The 19,347-nt window shown below is 36.6% G+C and overlaps 1 protein-coding gene across 1 annotated transcript in view; it reads left to right on the forward strand.

Moving 5' to 3' along the window:
• Positions 1–14,892: 14,892 nt before the first annotated feature.
• LOC103077447 (fibrous sheath-interacting protein 2) overlaps positions 14,893–19,347 on the forward strand; it is a 121,628-nt gene continuing 117,173 nt past the window's right edge. The window contains 3 exon segments of the mRNA XM_082931527.1: positions 14,893–15,009; positions 15,351–15,476; positions 18,895–19,056. Coding sequence (XP_082787653.1) covers positions 14,911–15,009; positions 15,351–15,476; positions 18,895–19,056 — 387 coding nt within the window. The 5' untranslated portion in view covers positions 14,893–14,910.

Here is a 19,347-nt window from a genome sequence, read left to right on the forward strand (position 1 = left end):
CTTTATCTTGTTCCTTCATTTGGGACATATTCCTCTGTTGCCTCTTTTTGACTAATTCTGTTTTATTTCTATGTATTAGGAATGTCAGTAACATTTCTGACCTTGGAGAAGTGGCCTTATGTGGGAGACATCCTATGGAGCCCAGCAACACACTCATCTCTGGTCACCAGAGCCCTGTGCTCTAGGGGTGTTCCCTATATGGACTGTGTGTGGCCTCTTCTTTTGTGGCAGGGATGATTACTGTGCGTGTGCTTGTAGGTGGGCTAAGGTCCCAGCGTTAATAGTCTAGAAAGAGGACTCCAAAATGGTGCTTACCAGTACCAGTGTCCTCACATTGGAAGAAGCTCCTACAAATGGTTGTCACCAGTGTCTATGTCCCCAAAGGGTCCCATTGGCCTCTTGCCTCTCCAAGAGGCTTTTCCAAGATCTCCAAGTAGGTCTGAAACAGGCTCCTTTCAAATTACTGCCTCTGCACTAGGTCTCAGAGTGTGTGAGACTTTGCATATGCCCTTTAAGTACAGAGTCTCTGTTTCCTACAGTTCTCTGGCCCTCACGAAAGTAAACCCTGCTAGCCTTCAAAGCCAAACACTCTGGAAGCTAATATTTCCAATGCAGACCCGCTGGGCTGGGGAGCCCAATGTTGAGCCAGAACCCCTCAGTCTTCGGGGAAAGCCTCTGGAATTGTAATTATCCTTCTGTTGGTGGGTCGCCTACCTGGGGGTATAGGCCTTGACTGTACTGTGTCTCCACCCCTCTTACCTGCCTTGTTGTGTTTCCTTCTTTTTATCTTTAGTTGTAGAAGATCTTTCCTGCTAGTCTTCAGGTCATTCTCATTGATACTTCTTCTGTAAATCGTTTTAAATTTCATGTGTCCATGGAAGGAGGTAAGATCAGTGTCTTCCTACTCCACCATCTTGGCCACTGCCCTCTGTTGGAAGAACATTAAAAGAGGGCTTAGCACTTCCCTGATCAAAGACTACAAACAGCAGCTGGATCTGCAATTTCTCTCCTTTTCAGTGGATCTTCCTTTCTGGTTGCCCAGCTGTGCACAGTAAGCTTCAGCTCATCTCATGGCATTTCATCCTGCTCATGATCTACCTTTTCTGGCTGCCTGCCCTGTAGACTTTAGGGCTTGTTTAGCCAGCCCCCACAACTGCATACAGTAATTCCTCACAATAAACAAACAAACATATATATTCACTTTCCTACTGACTCTGTTTCTCTGGATGAGTCCTGACTAGTACACACTAGCTTAAAAATATGACAACTCAACTGTCCATATCTATAATTACTCGTTAGCTTTAATATGTTTTAAGAAACATGCCAGGTATGCTTTTTGCCTCTTAGCAATAATTTAAAGAGTGAACTATTATATCAGGTGTCTGGCTTACAAGAAAAAGTAGTACTGCAACTGTAGATCTCAAAGTCTAATCTTGGATTTTTTTAAGGAATGGTAAGTACCTATATGATTTATGCAGCTTCTGTAATATAATGGTCAGGAGTTTCCAGGCCAAAATATAAGAGCTTCAGTGATTTATATGAAAGAAGAGTAAGAAACAGAACTAAAAAGTGCTTTAACTCTCACTAGGATGACTTGCCCTGAAGAAGTGATCTGATATAGGAACTACCATATAAGAGGAATTATCCTGAAACTTTACAGAATTTGCTTATTCTAACAGTTTTTTAGTGGAATCTTTAGGGTTTTCCATGTAATAGTAGGTCATCTCCAAAGAAAAACAATATTATTTCATCCTTTCTGATTTGGATGTCTTTTTTCTTCCCTAATTGCTCTGGCTAGGATTTCCAGCACTATTTTGAATAAAGATGGGCACACTTGTTTTGTACATATCTTAGAGGAAAAGCTTTCAAACTTTCCCATTGAGTATGATGTTAGCTGTGCGTTTGTCATATGCAGCTTTTACTATGTTGAGGGATGTTATTCCCAATATGTTCAGAGCTTTTATCATGAAAAGGTGTTGAATTCTGTCAAATACTAATTCTGTATCTATTTAGAGAATCATATGATTTTTATACTTCTTTCTATTAAGGTGGTGTATGGAGTTTACTGATTTATATAGGTTGAGCCATCCCTGCATTCCATGGATAAATCCCACTTGATCATGGTGTATGCTCATTTACATATGCTGTTGAATTTGGTTTGCTAGTATTTTGTTTGGAATTTTTCCATCTATATTCACCAGGGATATTGGCCAGTGGTCTTCTTTTCTTGTAGTCCTTATCTGACTTAGGTGTCAGAGAAATTCTGTCTTTGGGAACAGAGAACACTTTGGGAGTATTCTCACCTCTTCAGTTTTGGGGTGGAGTTTGAGAAGAATTGGCATTCTTTAAATGTTTGATAGGATTCACCAGTGAAGCTACTTGGTCCTGGGCTTCTCTTTGTTGCTAGGGTTTTGATTACTGCTCAATCTCCTAAGTCATTATTGGTATGTTCAGATTTTGTATTTTTCATGATTTAATCTTAGCAAATTTATCCATTTCTTCTAGGTTATACAATTTATTATCATATAATTGTTCATAGTAGCCTCTTATGATATTTTGTATTTCTGTGGTGTAAATTGTAATTTTTTCTCTTCCTTTTATAATTTTGTATATTTGAGTTCTTTTTTCTTGGTTATATTTACTTCTGCTCTAATCTTTTATTTCCTTTCTATTGCTAACTGGAGTTAGTTTCTTTTTCAAATTCCTTGAGGTATAAAATTTGATCATTTATTTGAGATCTTTTTCTTAACATAGGCATTTATCGCTGTAAACTATCCATTTAGAACTGATTTTGCTGCATCCCATAAGCAATTTTATTGTTTTCATTTTCATGTGTCTCAAGTTACTTTCTGTTTCCCTTTTGATTCTTTCATTTACCCACTACTTTTCAAGGTTGTGTTTTAATTTTCAAGTATTTGTACGTTTTTCCATTTTCCTGTTGTTGACTTCTCGTTTCATATTATGATCAGAAAAAAACAACTGGTAGGATTACAGTCTTTTTAAATTTATTAATATTTGCTTTGTGGCCTAAAATATGATCTAGAGAATGTTCTGTGTGCCTTAAAAAGTATGTGTATTATGGTGCTGTTGTCTAGAATGTTGTATATATGTCTTTTAGGTCTATTTGGTATAAAGTGTTATTCAGGGCCACTGTTTACTCATTAATTTTCTGTCTGGATGATCTATCCAATATTGAAAGCAAGGTATTGAAATCCCCTATTATTATATTACTGTCTATTTCTCTCTTTAGTTCTGTTAATATTTGCTTTTTATATTTAGATGCTCATTGCATTCTTCAATTCCAGAATTTGTTTGCTCTATGGTTTCTACTTCTTGATAAAACTTCTCATTCTATTAGTGCATTTTTTCCTGATTTTATTTAGTTGTCCATCTGCATCCTCTTGCATTTCATTAAGTTTCCTTAACACGTCTGACAAAGAATTCAAAACAGTTAATTTGTAGAACTCCATTTCTTTAGGGTAAGTTACTAAAGCTTAAAAGTTTCCTTTGGCAGTATATTTTCCATTTTATCACGATCAATGCACTCTTGCATCGGTGAGCAACTCCTCCCAGGCCCTTAGTAAATAGTGCTAGTGACAGGACCATGGCTAATGGGGCTGTAGCCTACTCCTTAGGGGTACAGAGCTGTTTCTGGGTCTTTAATCGAGACCACAGTTGGCAAGTCAGCCTCTTGGGTGCAGGCATGCCTTCTCAAAATGGATTTCCTAAGTTTTGGACTCCACTGAAGTTTCACAACTCCTACCTAGATCCCAAAGCTCCTACAAAGGCACTTTTGCCCATTTATGGTTGCCAAGTTATTGTTGCTGAGGTGAGGTATCAATGAGAACCTTTTTCCTCCATCTTGCTCACTTCATCTATTTTTCTTTCCTGTCATTTTGTCTTCTATCTTTTCTCTTCAAAAAAGAGAAAAGAAAACTGTTTCAATTTCTTTCCATTTTCTTTCCTTTTATCAAGGTGACCAAGATAGAAGAGGCAAATATGACTGAGGTAGAAGTAACTGGCAGGATTGGGGAATGGTTAAACAAAGGGGTCATGAAAAAAATAAGTAAATTTATTAAGGATAATGGATACCAGCAGGGAATTAAAACATGAGAAAGATGAAGACAAGAATGAAGCCTGTGGCATTTGATTGGACTTGGATAAACTGGTGTGAGCTGTGTGTTAACAAATGGATATGAATAAACAAAGAAATAGATATAGGTCTCTGTGTGCATGTGTGTGTATCTTAGCTCTGTCTAATGAAAATACCTGGAAGCTACAAGCACACTTAATGTCTAGGTTTTTAAAATAAAAGTTTCAAAAGCAGTAATAACAAACAGGAACTAGTATTGGGAATGAATAAAGTAGGGAAATAGAATGAATTGTAGAATCAGAAACAAAAATTTGGTAAACATAACAGTCCTATTTTTTCAGGCAACTATCCTCAGTGGATACTAACACTCATGGATGAAAATGTGTTGAGAAACATACTATAGAGTCTTAAAATATCTCCCACAATTCCAATCAAAATTATGGCACATTTTTGTTTTCATAGAAATTTACAAACTTATTCTAAAATTTATATATAAATGTAAAGGGTCCACAAATCTAAGATTGGTTTGAAGATGATAAAGCTGGATGTTGTACAATGACAGGCAAATCTGTAGTAATTAAGAGAATGTGGTACAGGTGCAAGGATAGACAAATAGCTCAATGGAGCAAAGAGAGAAACATACTGACTCCTATTGTCACCTGGTTTACGTCCAAGTGACACTGCATTGAAATGAGGAAAGGTGTTCTTTTTTGAATAAATGGTACTGGATCAGTTGGAATCTATGTGAAAAATACATCTTTTCCTCCACAACACACAAATAGCAATTCAGATAGATTATAAAACTAAATTTGAAAGTTAAAACAATAAAGCTTTTAGAAGTTAACACAGGCAAATATCTTCAAGACCCCAGGATAGATAACAATTTATGAGTAAGTATATAAGAAACAAAATATTAAAGAAAAGATAGATTAATTATATGTCAAAAATTAAGAGATTCTGGGACCTCCCTGGTGGCTCAGTGGTTAAGAATCCGCCTGCCAATGCAGGGGTCACAGGTTTGAGCCCTGGCCCAGGAAGATCCCAAATGCCACAGAGCAATTAAGCCCGTGTGCCACAACTACTGAGCTTGCACTCTAGAGTCCGGGAGACACAACTACTGAGCCCAGATGCTGCAACTACTGAAGCCTGCAGGCCTAGAGCCTGTGCTCTGAAACAAGAGAAGCCACCACAATGAGAAGCCTGCACACCACAATGAAGAGTAGCCCCCACTCGCTGCAACTAGAGAAAGCCCACACACAGCAACGAAGACCCAACGCAGCCAAAAAATAAATAAATATAATTATTAAAAAAAGATTCTGACCATCAAAAGACATTAAGAAAGTGAAAATTAGGCCACAAAATGACAGATATTTGCAATATGTGAAAACAACAAAGGATATATGCAAGTCCATAAAAACTGCTACAAATCAATAATAAAAAAGCAGACATGCCAGCAAAGTCAAAAACTTCACAAAAGAGGATAAACAAATGACAGACAGCATATGAGAAAATATGCATCATTAGTCACCAGAGACATGAAAATTAGATACCACTGCACATCTACCAGAGGGCTAAAACAAAATAACAACAACTGATTATACCAATTATTAGTGATGATGTGGAGAGCTAGAACTTTTCTGTCCTACTGGTGGGGCTGCAAATTAGAAATCCACTTTGGAAAATAGTCTGCAGTATTTACTAAAGCTGAAAACATTCATACTACCACTCATCAATTCTATTCCAGAAATACATATACATGTGCATCAAAGAGCATGTACAAAAATTTTTGTAGCATCATTATTTGTAATATCTCCAAACTAGAAACAATCAAAATGCCCATTAATAATGAAATGTAAAAGTACAGTTTGCTATATCCATAGAGTGGATACCATTCAATGAACTGCTCCTACAGGCAACAACAGGAATGAATCTCACAGACATAATATTGAATAAAATAAACCAAGCACAAATGATACATGTCATTAGATTCTATTTATGTAATATATAAAACATTCAAATTTCATCTATAGTGATATATGTCAGAATATTTTGCTTGGAGACATCACTGATAGACTTCTGGTATACTGATAATGTTCTAGATCTTGATCTAGGTGACAGTTATATAGGTGAGTTCATTTAGTAAAACTCAGAGATATATGCCTAATATTTTTGCATTTTACTGGTTATAGAGTATGCTTCAATAGAAAAAATTAAATAGACAAAGAAATCAAGCCCCTATTCACGCAGTTTGGTCAGCTTCATTGTAATTTGTGGCTCCAAGAAGACTGACAGAACTAAGCCAGTAGAAATCTTCTATTTCTTTTAATAAGTTAAAGAAGCTGTTATAATACTTTTGAAAATAAATATCAAAAAGATAAAACACAAATTGACAGCAGTGTGCGATGCTCAACATTTATTTAAGAAAACAGTTTTAAAATTTTATGTCTCAGAATTTTTTTTTTTTTTAAATAATACACAATGTATTTATTTATTTATTTATTTATGGCTGTGTTGGGTCTTCATTTCTGTGCATGGGCTTTCTCTAGTTGTGGCAAGTGGGGGTCACTCTTCATCTCGGTGCACAGGCCTCTCACTATCGCGGCCTCTGTTGTTGCGGAGCACAGGCTCCAGACGCGCAGGCTCAGTAATTGTGGCTCACAGGCCCAGCTGCTCCATGTCATGTGGGATTTTCCCAGACCAGGGCTCGAACCTGTGTCGTCTGCATTGGCAGGCAGATTCTCAACCACTGCGCCACCAGGGAAGCCCAATGTCTCAGAATTTTAAGATTAGCACATTCATACTCAAAGAGAGGCTGTACCTGAACTGAGTTTTTATACACAAGACAGAAATCCAGGGGGAAAAGTTGGAAAGGAATCACAGAGTGTCATATTAAAGTTCTGATCACTTACTGTTTGACTGTTTTTATGATAATACACATAAAAGATCAACTGTTCTAGAAACAGGAAGATAAATGCTTATTTTATCAAATATAAAGAAAACATTATAACTGTGCTAGATTATCTCTTCTATACCTGTCTCTAACATAATCTTGCTAAGGATAAAAACTAATTTTTCTGGAATCTTCTTCCCCGTAAGCTCTAGGTCATAATTTGCCAATTAAAGTAATTTGTGTGAGATACGGAAGTGAGAAGTGAAGCAAAAGCCATTGTTTTCAGAGATCAGTCATAGTGCCTTAATCAGAGTGAAGCTGCACATGACTTTACAAGCTCACACTGTCCCATTGCGGCAGACTTCGCAGAATTCTTCATGAGCTCTCTCTTCATGCTCCCACCTTTTGGCTAGACACATCGTATAACTGGATTTCTATTTGAACACCAGCTTTTCCTCTTGCTCTAGTGCTTTAGGCTCTAGTTGTTATTGTCTCACTGATCATCCAGCTGCAGCATTTCAGATGTTCATACTAGCCTTTCCTGCTTTTGTATAAGCTCTAATTCATTTTATTAAACCCCTCACTCATATAAAAGTTGAATGGCTCAGTTTTGTTAACTGAGAAGCCACTTTGGTATTTTACACATTGAAGTTTTCCAACTTTACTGCCACATTCACATTTTTTTAATTAAAGAACAGGATAACTTACTGACATGTTATTTAAGCACTTCAAAACAATTTAAAGAGATGTAATTTATAATAAGCACAATGTACGAATGTTAGCAGTGAAAGCATATTTTCTATACATGCAAAACTTAGGCTTTATTAACTTTTAATTAATGTAACAATCTTCTTATTTATAAAGGTAGACTGCTTCCTTTATCACTCTAAAAGTCTTTGGAAACTTTACCAGGTAGTTAACAAACTTGAGTTACCGAAACAAGAAAGACTTTTTTTTTAATTCTTGTACTTTGTGAAGGTTAAAGGAATAATTTTGGTTTTAAAATATATTTTATGAAGCATAATGGTTATAGAGACTAAGATTTTGCAATGTTAGCATTTTGCAATGGTAGAAAGATGATAATTAGCAAAGGTCAAAAACTGTTCTTATTTATGATTAGCTGCAAATAAAGTAGGAATTTAAATGTGTTATCTGAATACCTTTGGACAATCAGATATTCATTGGTAAGAGTTTCCTCCTTAGTGATAAAATAGTCTCCAAATAGATGCGATGAAAATACTATCTTTGAAGTAATTTTTGATGAAATCTGATAAAACTCACTTATAGAAAACTGCATTATTTGAGTAAAAAATTAATGAGGAAAGTGAAAGTTGCCCAAAGACACAGAATATGCATTTGAATCTTATGATCACAGGCAGGCATTATCTATTCAAGTCCTCACAATAATTCTTGTTTCCATAAAGGGAAGAGGAAAAAATTATATAAAGAAGAAGTGGAAAATAACATCTATTTAGGGCTGTCTACAAACCATTGCACAGCTTCTTTACATATGCTATTTCACCTTTTAATAACATAATTATTTAAAATAGATATTATCATTGCTATTTTATGAATTAAGGAATTGTGGTTCATAGCTCATTCAGTTAAGAGTTGGTAACGGTGAACTTAGGACTACCTTGTACAAGAGCCTGTTGGAATTTTTTTAAATTAGTGTGACAAAGATAAATTTTATTCCTGTGAACACACTAATATATAGTGTGTTCTGGAGTGAAGGAGGAATCACTTTCTAATTCTGTAATCTTGAACAAGTTATTAATCCTGAGATAACACAAAGGATTCCATTTCCAAATCAGACTTACATGATTTGAAGATCTTTTCCAATATAAACCTCTCCTAATAATTTCAAAATAATTTTATTAGTACTTTCTGTTTAAAGATATCAAAGAAATCTAGAAGCATTAATAGGGCAGTTAAGTAATAAACAAGAAAGGGAGCAAGAAAGTCACCAAAGGAATCTTAGTAAATACAGCATAAAATAATTTGACAATAGAACATATATTTATGTTAGTAAGTGAAAATGGGTTTATTAAATTTTAAAAAAATTTCAAATTGTCCCACAAAACAAAACCCAACTGTTTTCTGTATGTCACAGATATATCTAAAAGTGATTCAGAAGGATTTACAATAAAGAAATAGGCAACTGCATATGTCTGTCATGCCACCACTAATAAAACAGAAATGAGCTCCTATATCAGACAAGGTAAAATTCAGACAAAAGTCTCAAATAAAAAAGAATTGAGAGATTTTTTTTTTCTACCAGTGTCCTCTAAGGTCTTTTTGATTCCCACCTTCATTACTTTTGAAACCATACTAAAGATAAAAGTTTTTTCAGACTGTTCACTAATTAGGTGAAAATTAACCAACCAAACAAAAAACCCTGCAACTGATAAGCTGCTTCCTGTGAAATAACCCTGTGATTCCCTGCAACATTAATATAAATGACCAACTGACAGAAGACGATAGGACGTAGTAATATTTTTAACTGGTGCTTATTCTGAACACTTATATTAGGATAGTTTTAATACCAACTACATGAAATGGTGACAATTATTCCATGTTAACAAAAATTCCTCAACTCATTATTACAAGGATATAAAAGTTAAATCAATAAATGCCTCTAATTGTGGTTATACATTTAAATGAATGTCTATTTTTTTAACAAAGTTGAACAACCACATTGGTGATTGCACCTAGTATAAAACAAATATGCTTATTGAAAAAAAATTAATCTTAACTTGATTCCAGTTTCAGTCTGAGTAGAACAGATCCAAAGTTATATTCTAGAACAGCATAAAGCATTATATTCTCTTAAGCGCCACGATTTGAAAAATTGACAGAAGCCTTGAGTTACAACCTTAAATTTCCCATTAATCTATTGGTAATTTTGGAAGATTTCATTTTACTAATTTCCTGTGATTTTATTTGTAAAATAAAAGTATTCATTTAAATGTCTGATACCATTTTCTGTTCTAATATTCTGAAGGATTTTCATGTTTTAGAATCTTTTTATTGAAGTATAAATGCTCATAATCTATTATTAGATTTTATTTTGTGGCTGTCCTTCCTTAAATTCATAATACACACATTACATATATAAGGAAAACATGTCAATTATAAATCTATAGCTAAAGAAAATTTGCATAAAGTAATCATGCTAATTCTGAAAAACTATATTTTTGTCTTTTCTCTTTTGTTTACCTTTAAAAATATTGCCTTGATCCACCAAGTTAATTTCACAAGTAGCTAACAGTTTTTGATCCTCCACTTAACAAAATAACTATACCTTTACCCAGATCAGTAAGCCCCTGAACTTTGTTTAATCTGCAGATACTGATAGGTTTTATAAGTATCACTGTATGAAAACCGAACATATTTAATTGCAATTAAAATATTCTGATGCAGTGGAAGTATGCAAGAAAGTTTTTACTATAATTTAATGATGTATCTATTCTTTAAATAAATAATTAAATGAGAGAAAAAGAGGAATGACAAGCTATTACAGTTTGTTTCTTTTTACTACCCTATAGCTCATTTTTTAAAATATATATTGGAGCACAGTTGATTTACAGTGTTGTTTCAGGTGTACAGCACAGTGATTCAGCTATACACATATCAATTCTTTTCCAAATTCTTTTCCCATTTAGGTTATTACAGAATACCGAGTACAGTTCCCTGTGCCAATAGGTCCTTGTTATCTGTTTTAAATACAGTAGTGTGTATATATCAATCCCAAACTCCCAATTTATCCTTTGCCACCCCTCCCACCCCCGCACCTTTCTCCTTTGGTAACCATAAGTTTATTTTCTAAGTCTGTGAGTCTGTTTCTGTTTTGTAAATAAGTTCATTTGTACCATTTATTTTAGATTCTGCATGTAAGCGATATCATATAATATTTGTCTTTCTCTGTCTGACTTACTTCACTTACTATGACAATCCTCCAGGTCCATAGTTCATGTTCTTAACACCGTGTAGGAAAACAATAATTTAGGGATAAAAATGTGGGATGCTATCTAAAGATAGTGTCAATTAGAAAGATCATTGCTCAGAAATGGATGCAATAAAATAAAATGAAAACAAAAGCATAAATATCCTGAAGTAAACACTGGTAATGTCCTTTTAAGCAATAACCAAGAAAAAAATTTTTCCCTTTTCTTAAATTTACTCATTTACTGAAATGGTGTTTATTGATTACCTCCTACTGTCTTTTCTATTTAATAATAATTACTGAGCACTGATCTAGTTATTGAAGAGTACATTGAACAAGACAGACAAATCTTCCCTAAAGAATTTTCATTTTATCGTGATGAGACAGACCCATGTCTTCATATGATCGTCCCTCTGTGCCTGTCTATATCCTAACCTCCCATTCTGATAAGGATATCAGTTGTATTAGATTAGGGCCTATTCTGATGATCTCATTTTAACTTAATCACCTATTTAAAGGCCCTCCCTCCAAATATGGCGACATTCTCAGGTACTGAGGGTTCGGATTTCTACATAGGAATTTTAGGGGAACACAATCCAGCCCATAACAGAGCCCAAGGTTTTTATGGTGGATGATTAGATAGCACCTGCTCCCTAGCACATATCAAAATCCCGGATGCCCAGATACAAAGCATGTGTCCCAGCATAAACACTGTCTTTACAAACAGTCTAGGAACAGTGAACCCATGTAATCAGTTTGTGAGTGGTTCAACTGCCAAGTTCCCAGATGCTAGTCATGAGAGAATCTTGCAAGCAGGCTTCTCTAAAAAGATAGCAGGCTTCTCTAAAAAGATAGCAGGCTCAGGTGTAGTGTATTAACCCTTTTGTACACAGGCTGACAAGTTCAAGCTTATTTTTAATTTGTGATATATTTTGGGCTAAATATACACATATGTTTATTATGATTACTAAATGTTGCTTTGATTTTTAAAGGAGACAAAAAATATATTTTGCCGGTTAGTCCATAATAAGCAATTTGGCCACTACTTTCCTTTTATTCATTCCCTAAGCTTATATAACTTTAAATACATTAACAGAAAATTATCCAGTGATTTTGCTTAAAGGTAGCAGAGTAAAGGTTTCAAAATACAAGATTAAAAAAAAAAGAGCATGAAAATTGAGGGAAAAGAATCTATATTGTCTCTGAAACAAAAAAAAAAATTATAAAAACTAGTTTTAGCCATTACTTGAAACCACAACCTATGAGAAATATCTACTCAGGACAGAAAGAAGACAATAAGATCAGGCACGTACATTACCAAATCTCTGTTTGTGGTAGGATGAATTAGTATAACTGCTTTGAGGGAAACAAAACAATATCTGTAAGAAAAAAAAACAACATACCCTTTAATCTAGGAATTTATTTAAAAGGATGCTTATTACAGAATTTTTGTAACAGAAGAAAATAAAAATTCATAAATATAAGACTAGTTGAATAAATTATGGTAATTACACACTATACATGTGTAGTTAAAAACTAAATTAAATCACAGTTGTTCGTATGGAATGATCTTCAAGACATTGTTCAGTAAAAATGAACACTAAATGCTTCATAAGATATGTCTGCATGTACATAACAATACACAGACTATATCAATAGTTGTTTCTGGGTTGAGAGTCTTGGGATCTGAGAATAAGGGCAAGTTAATTTTAGTCTTCAGATTTTTACCCACATATGTTATTACTTTACCAATATAAAATTCTTCATCTTATGCCTTCTGAGGGGCATCAAATGATTAAATCAATCAACAGGATGAAAGCTGAGAAGGGTTATCATAGAAATCAATGCATCTTGGAATTTAAGATAACATAAAGGATTAGCTTGATAATTCAGATTCAAGGGACTCATACCCAGTATCAAGCTTTACTAATAATTTCAAGGATATATGTAATCATAAGGCACAGGTAACATTTAAAAAAAGGTCCAAGACCTCTAGCACAGTTCTCCAAGTCCTACTACACCACATCAGATGCACTCTGGCCCAAGTTAACAGATGAGGTTTTTGTGAGGAATGCATTACTTCACTTTGATAGAAGGAGCCAGTTAGATTATGAGACATTTATATTTTATATTGGGTTACGCAGATTATATAACATTCTCCAACCAACCATTATCCATAAATCTTTATATTCCAGTTTGTTTACCATAAGCAATTCTAGACAATTTAGCAAAGTCCTGCTAAAAGCATTCCATAGAAAAAGATTTTTGCTAGCAAAAACCTTTATTGCTATTGTGTGGGTAGGGCCATCATTAGTATGTAGAAACAAAAATATACTTAGGACTCACTAAATGCTTGCTAGGTACTATGCCAAGTACTGTACATATAAAATCGAATAAGCAAATACCTGCTTTCAAGGAGTTTCCATTCTATTAAAAGGAGAGTGACAGGTAAAGAGACATTTTTGATGTATTGGGAAAAGTGCTAAAACGTAGGGAAGCACAGAGGAGGATAATTTGAAAAAGCTTAGAAATGTCAGAAAGGCTTACTAGAGGAGAGAATACTTAAGCAGTCTTAAAGGCTGATTGCAATTAGCCAAGCAATGAAGTGAAAAGGGCTGTCAGGCAGAGGCAACAGCACAGCAAAGACAGTCAGTCTTGAATCAGCAGGCTCTGAAGGGGAAGTATCTAGAATTTCTCAGCTTCTCCTTTGGGTAGATACTGACATTGTCACTGAGATGGGAAATGCAGGAAGAATAGGGCCTTTGTTTTGTTCTACGGTGGAAGGTGTGGGTTGAGATTTGAATATATTGAATTTGAGATGATTGTGAGACATCCGTTCAAATTTAGGAGTCCTAAGCAACTGCATGGCATTAAAACAAATAGAGCAGATGTAAAAGTAGAGTGTACAGATTTAAGAAACTGCCTCTGGGGCTACTATTTAATAGTGATTGTTATTCTTCTTTAATCTTTGAAAAAATGGGGTATTTCTTGACAAGGCTCTTATGAAGGTTAATGTAGAGAGCATTTAGCACAGAATCTGGAGTTAGCAAATTCTCAATGGTAGGTATTATTACTAATGGCCCCAAAATAAGAGGATAAGAGTGTGCCAAGGAATCTAAGAGACTAAGTCCAAATTCCTGACATCAGATACAGTCTCTGCCCTCAGAGTACTCACAGTCTGGTTAGCTCCTTGAAGAAAGGGACCATATTTTTTTTTTTCATTACTGTATCCTTTAGTACCCAGCTCAGATGACTGGTCCAAAGGTGTCAGGCACTTTATAAATTTTGACTGGATGGTTGAGAGGAGAAAGAGGTATATAGGAGAAGAGCAAGAGAGCTGGAGAGTTGGCGAGGAGGGATTGGGAGAGAGAGAGAAGAGAGCTAGAAATGAAAGAGGAAGACCAGAGGGGGGTCGGAGGATGGTACATCCTGTGGGACCTGGAGTGGGGTGGGGCGAGGTTATGGGAACCTGGGGACGTGGTATGGTCACAGTCTACAAGGGGAGGAAGGGGGCGGGGCATGTAGAAAGCCAGGCCTCTGGCCCTAGAATGGGCTGCACAGTCACTCTTTTTTGTTTGTTTTCTGCATGGAACCAAACCTTCTCGGGGGCCAGGAGAAATTAGCCAGCTGACACGCCAGCAAAGCTTTATACATTTTGATTCTGAGTTGGTTTGACTGAGGGCTGTTGGGTTCAGAGAGAAAAGATATTTTGACCTTGGCGTGCTGGGACCAGGCCCCTAGTACCGATTTCCCCAGCTCTGAGGCGCCCAGGCCTCCGGCGCAAGGGGCCGGCCCTCGCGGAAGGCACTGCTGTTGCGGCACCCGCATGTTCGGAGCCTGTGACGCCGCGAGGGTGGGCCTCCGGAACTCGGGGTACCGGCCATTCCGGCCCGGTGGGAACTGAGGGACAACGACAAGAAAGGGGTGCGAGGGGAAGCGAGAGGGGAGGGCGGCGGAGGCGCAGAGGGGCCCAGGCCGGCTATGGAGTTGTACCTCAGCGCCTGCTCCAAGGCTGCCAACGTCGCCGCTACCAAGACGGCCACCAGCGGCCTGGCCGCGGACAGCCAGCAGTGCGGAAACGTGAGTGTCAGCTAAGACTGGTCGTCCTTGTCCTCTACCAGGCCTCAGGCCTGGTGGGCGCGGTGGTGGGGCGGTGCCGCAGACAGTCACGTGCGGTCCCTGTGGACCGTAACCGTCCAGCTTCTGGCGCCCTCGTGCGGTGCGGCAGGTGGGAGGGCTCGCGCGGCACTGGCCGCAACTGGCCGTGGCGCGGCGGGAAGGAGCTGGTAACCCGGAAGCGGAGGTCTTTCCGGCTGTCTGGCAGGGCTGGACCCTTCTGTTCCTTAGGTTGGAGTGACAGTAGGTTGGCCTAAGCTAACATACCTAAAGGAAAGACAAAACTCTCCAATTGTACCTGACAGGGCGTGCACAAAACCCACTTTCCGGGGGTCGGAGCGGCTCAACTACTGGATCTGCCTCTTGGGGTGAAGCTGCCTGTGATCCCAGGAAGCAACCCTTTATACTATACCACGAAATTAAGTGAAAAGGTAAAGTGATGTTTAATTGGCTTACGTTGGTTTCTTTCTCCTTTTCGACTGCTGTTAAATTCAGGCGCTAGCTACATCACGCGAAATGCATTGAGGGAATTTTCACTAATGTTCCGTACCTATCCTATCCTAAGGTATTGTTTAGGATGTGTACCAAGCAACTTCATCTAGTATAATTTGGACAGAATCATGGGCTAGAAAGTTTAGATTCTTAATTCTGTCTTAATATAATTCCATAAATTAACTTTATAATAACACTTCATTTATACCTATTTATTGAGATTTAATTCACTTAGAAATATGTTTGGTCGAAAGGTGGAAGGTTATCTGTACTGGCTGGCATTTAATTATATGTTATGATTTTAACCAATAATAACTTGGACAGAACTGTTATTACAGAACACTTCTCTTTTGTGAGCTGAATTCTGTTTCACACACGAAGTGCGAAAAAAAGTAGAGTTGAAATGAATTAAAGTGTTTAGTCCTTTAACCTGACATTAGGAAAACAAGGCTCTGTCTCCCTGAGGAGACTCCATGATTTGCCCCAGCCTTCCCATCCAGTCTTTTCTCCAGTGCAGAGCCTCTGCTTTTTCTAGTTGGGGTCTTTTATACCTACTCACACAGACCATGTTAATACTTCTGTGACTTTGTTCACCTTGCCTCCCAAACCTGGCATACCCTTTGCTCTTCTCCCCAACTATGAATTTGGGCCATCTTTCAAGATTCCTTCTCAACCATTACAGCCCCCCAATTAGCTTATATTTCCTTATAATTTGCATTGCCCTTGGTTTGTATAATTTTGCTCAACACTATAATTTTATAATTTAAATCTTACTGGGTTATAATGTATACTGCCCTCAAACTCTTTCATGTTTTTAGTCCTCAGTGTGACCCCCTCTCTCAAACCTCTCCATTCCTTGATTCAGTACTTAACACTAAAGGAGGTTCAATACATTCTTTTTGAGCAGTTGCTTTGATCCGTATTGCAAAAAATTCTACAAGGAAGAATTCTGAGTTACCCCTTACTCATCTAGTATTTATGATGTCATCATAAATGAGTAGGGGCCCTTCATATTTGATACTTGCCTAATAAACATGATTTCTTAAAGTAAATTTTGTTTTTGGAAAATACATAATTTTCCTTTTAAAAAAAAAGTCTCTTCTACTGGAATACAGCAAGTTAACTAAAAATATGCCAACCTCACACAATTTGACTAAGTCATATACACACAAACCAGCTTTCCTAAAGCATGCTTGAAACCTATATCACTCCTTTTTATTATGTAAGCTTAGCCCTGTCTTCTGTCTGCTTCCTCAGATATTGTTTGCTGTATTACCATTTTCCCTGTCAAATAATAATTCACTTGTCAACTACTTTTTAAAAAGATGTTCTCTGTTCTTTATTACATTCATTTTCCCCCAAACTCTTCATTTAGTCATAATTAGGCCCGGTTTCCCTGAAGACTGACTTTGTACTGAAAGAAAAAGAAGGATATCAATCTCCTCAATGAAGTAGTGCTTTATATTTACACTTTTAGTTGTTTCTTTCCAATTATTTTAATTGACAACAGATGGGTTACCCTGACACTAAATGGGTTTGTATTGGGTTGCCCAAAAAGTTGATAAGATGTTACTGAAAAACCCGAACGAACTTTTTGGGCAACCCAATATGAAAGGTGTTTGTTTACAGGTCACTAGTCCAGGGCTGGTTTTGAGAAACATAGGCCATCAAAGCTAAAATTCTAGCTTCTAAAAGAAGCTAAAATTCAACATCTAAAAGAAGTTGACAGCTAAACATCAACATCTAAAAGAAACAGTCCACTCCTTGACTCATGTTTTTGACTATTTCCCTTGCAGGAAAGGTATGAACTTTTTATCTGGTCTCACTGAATTTAAGACATTGCCCTATAGAATTCCCTTTTTTTTTTCTTGCCTTCTCAGGGAAGCTTTGGTAATTAGGGAATTCTACTTTACAACTTAGACCGCTTGGAAGAGATTAAAGTCTGGTATTAAGCAAGTGGTCAGAAACTTACCAGGAAGCTTTAAAATGGATAAGGAACACTAGCATCCTATCAGGTTCCCCAGTCTCCCCTTTGTCCACATAAGAAGAATCCTCATACTTACCTTGATGGAGTTCTTTTTAGGGTCCCAACCCAGGCTCCTTAGTGTTCAGAATCTGACTGAGGTGGCTACCGCCAGACAGAACACAGACTGAGCACAAATGGGTACCTCCAGACAGTTCTGGATTGATGCACAATGTGTGGGGTCATATAAATTGAATTAGGTGCCTGCAGACAGGGCATGTGCTCTCAGGTTTGCCACATCTCCCACACGTTCCAACTGCCTTTCACTTGAGCCAATTCCTGCTTTGACATCACTTTAGACTAAAATTTCTGTTGTTCTGGACAAGAAAACCTAAAGGAAAGCACAAAGATAGGATGCAAAGACAACATTCGGATGACTTCCACACCTGCTTCCATCCTCTACTTTTTCCCTTTCAGAGGTTCTCCCCTTACCCCTTATCACCATCCTGCTATTGAAATTTTTTGAAAAATGGACTAAGTACTCACATCCCCCCCAAAATTTTAAGCCCCCTCACTTTGTAATGTTTTAACTTACAGATGAGATTAAATAATTCATCTGCTTCCTCTAAAGTAACAGATAGAGCATTATGACTATTAGCTGATATTTTCCTTCTTTTGTATGTTAATGACCACTTAATAAGGTTGTATTGGGTCTTTACACATATGGAGAAACGTCGATCCCTATCAATATCCTTTATAATTGGTTCTTCAATATGTTGAACTGTATAATATAGACCTTGAATTTTTTCCTGACTGTAGTGCTCAGAAGTCATTGGGTTTCTTGTATTAGATAAGAACTCAAAATACAGTAACATCTTTAACATCTGAGTTTTACTTCTATTTTTTGTCAGAGTTGTTTCAATGAATTTTTGTGAAAGATTTTCTGTTTTCCTTCCTTTTCAGATTAGTGACATATAATCATGATAATTGATATTATCCCTTTATCCTTCTAATGCAGTGCCTTGATCTGGAAGAGGGAGGAGGAAAAGGGAGAATCTTAGTATTAGTTTTATACATTAAAGACAAATTTTATCCTATTCCCTTTCTTTTTCTTTCCTCCTCCGTTTTCTAGCTTTGGGTCAGGAGCTGATGGAGATTGGGGTGGGGGGATGGATTAATTGAGTGAGGGTGGATTTTTAGAATAATTCAGGTGAGTGAAGAAAAGAGGTAGGGATAAGAAATTAACATTGCCCATTCCAAATTCTTCTATTGCTGTTTTTTCCCCACTTCACATTCTTCTTGCATGCTTTATTTTCAGTGAACAATCTGGTATTTTAATAGGTTGATATTAAAAGTAAAATTCATTAATTGTATGTTTAAATCCATGTTTGCAGCTTTTCCGACCTTCTTATGGTTTTAACCTGACTGATCCTTATTGTCGACTTTTGGAAAACCAATATAAAAGTCTCCATGATCCACATTTAAGAGCCTACCATAAGCGTAAAGACATCTTGAGGAGATTAAAGAAAGGTGGCTACATCACCAGCAATAATAAAGTGAGTTGAAGATAATTTCTTTTAATCATTGAAAACCTCCAAGACTTGGTATAAGCTTGCTTCTGTACCTCACTGGGTGACGTGTATCACCTTTAACTTAGTCATAAGAGATATTTAATGGAAAAGTCCATAAATTATTCAGTATTTGGATCAAAGGAAATCAGACAGCAGTTGTTTTCTAAGTGAAACTACTTCCTCATTTACCTTTTTTCTTTGTTATATCAAAAGATGATTACCAAATAATTTGAGGATATACAAATAATTTTCCCAACTGCATCATAGTCCTCTTTC

Source organism: Lipotes vexillifer, unplaced genomic scaffold (assembly GCF_000442215.2).
Source record: "Lipotes vexillifer unplaced genomic scaffold, Lipotes_vexillifer_v1.1 scaffold363, whole genome shotgun sequence".
Classification (NCBI taxonomy): Eukaryota; Metazoa; Chordata; class Mammalia; order Artiodactyla; family Lipotidae; genus Lipotes; species Lipotes vexillifer.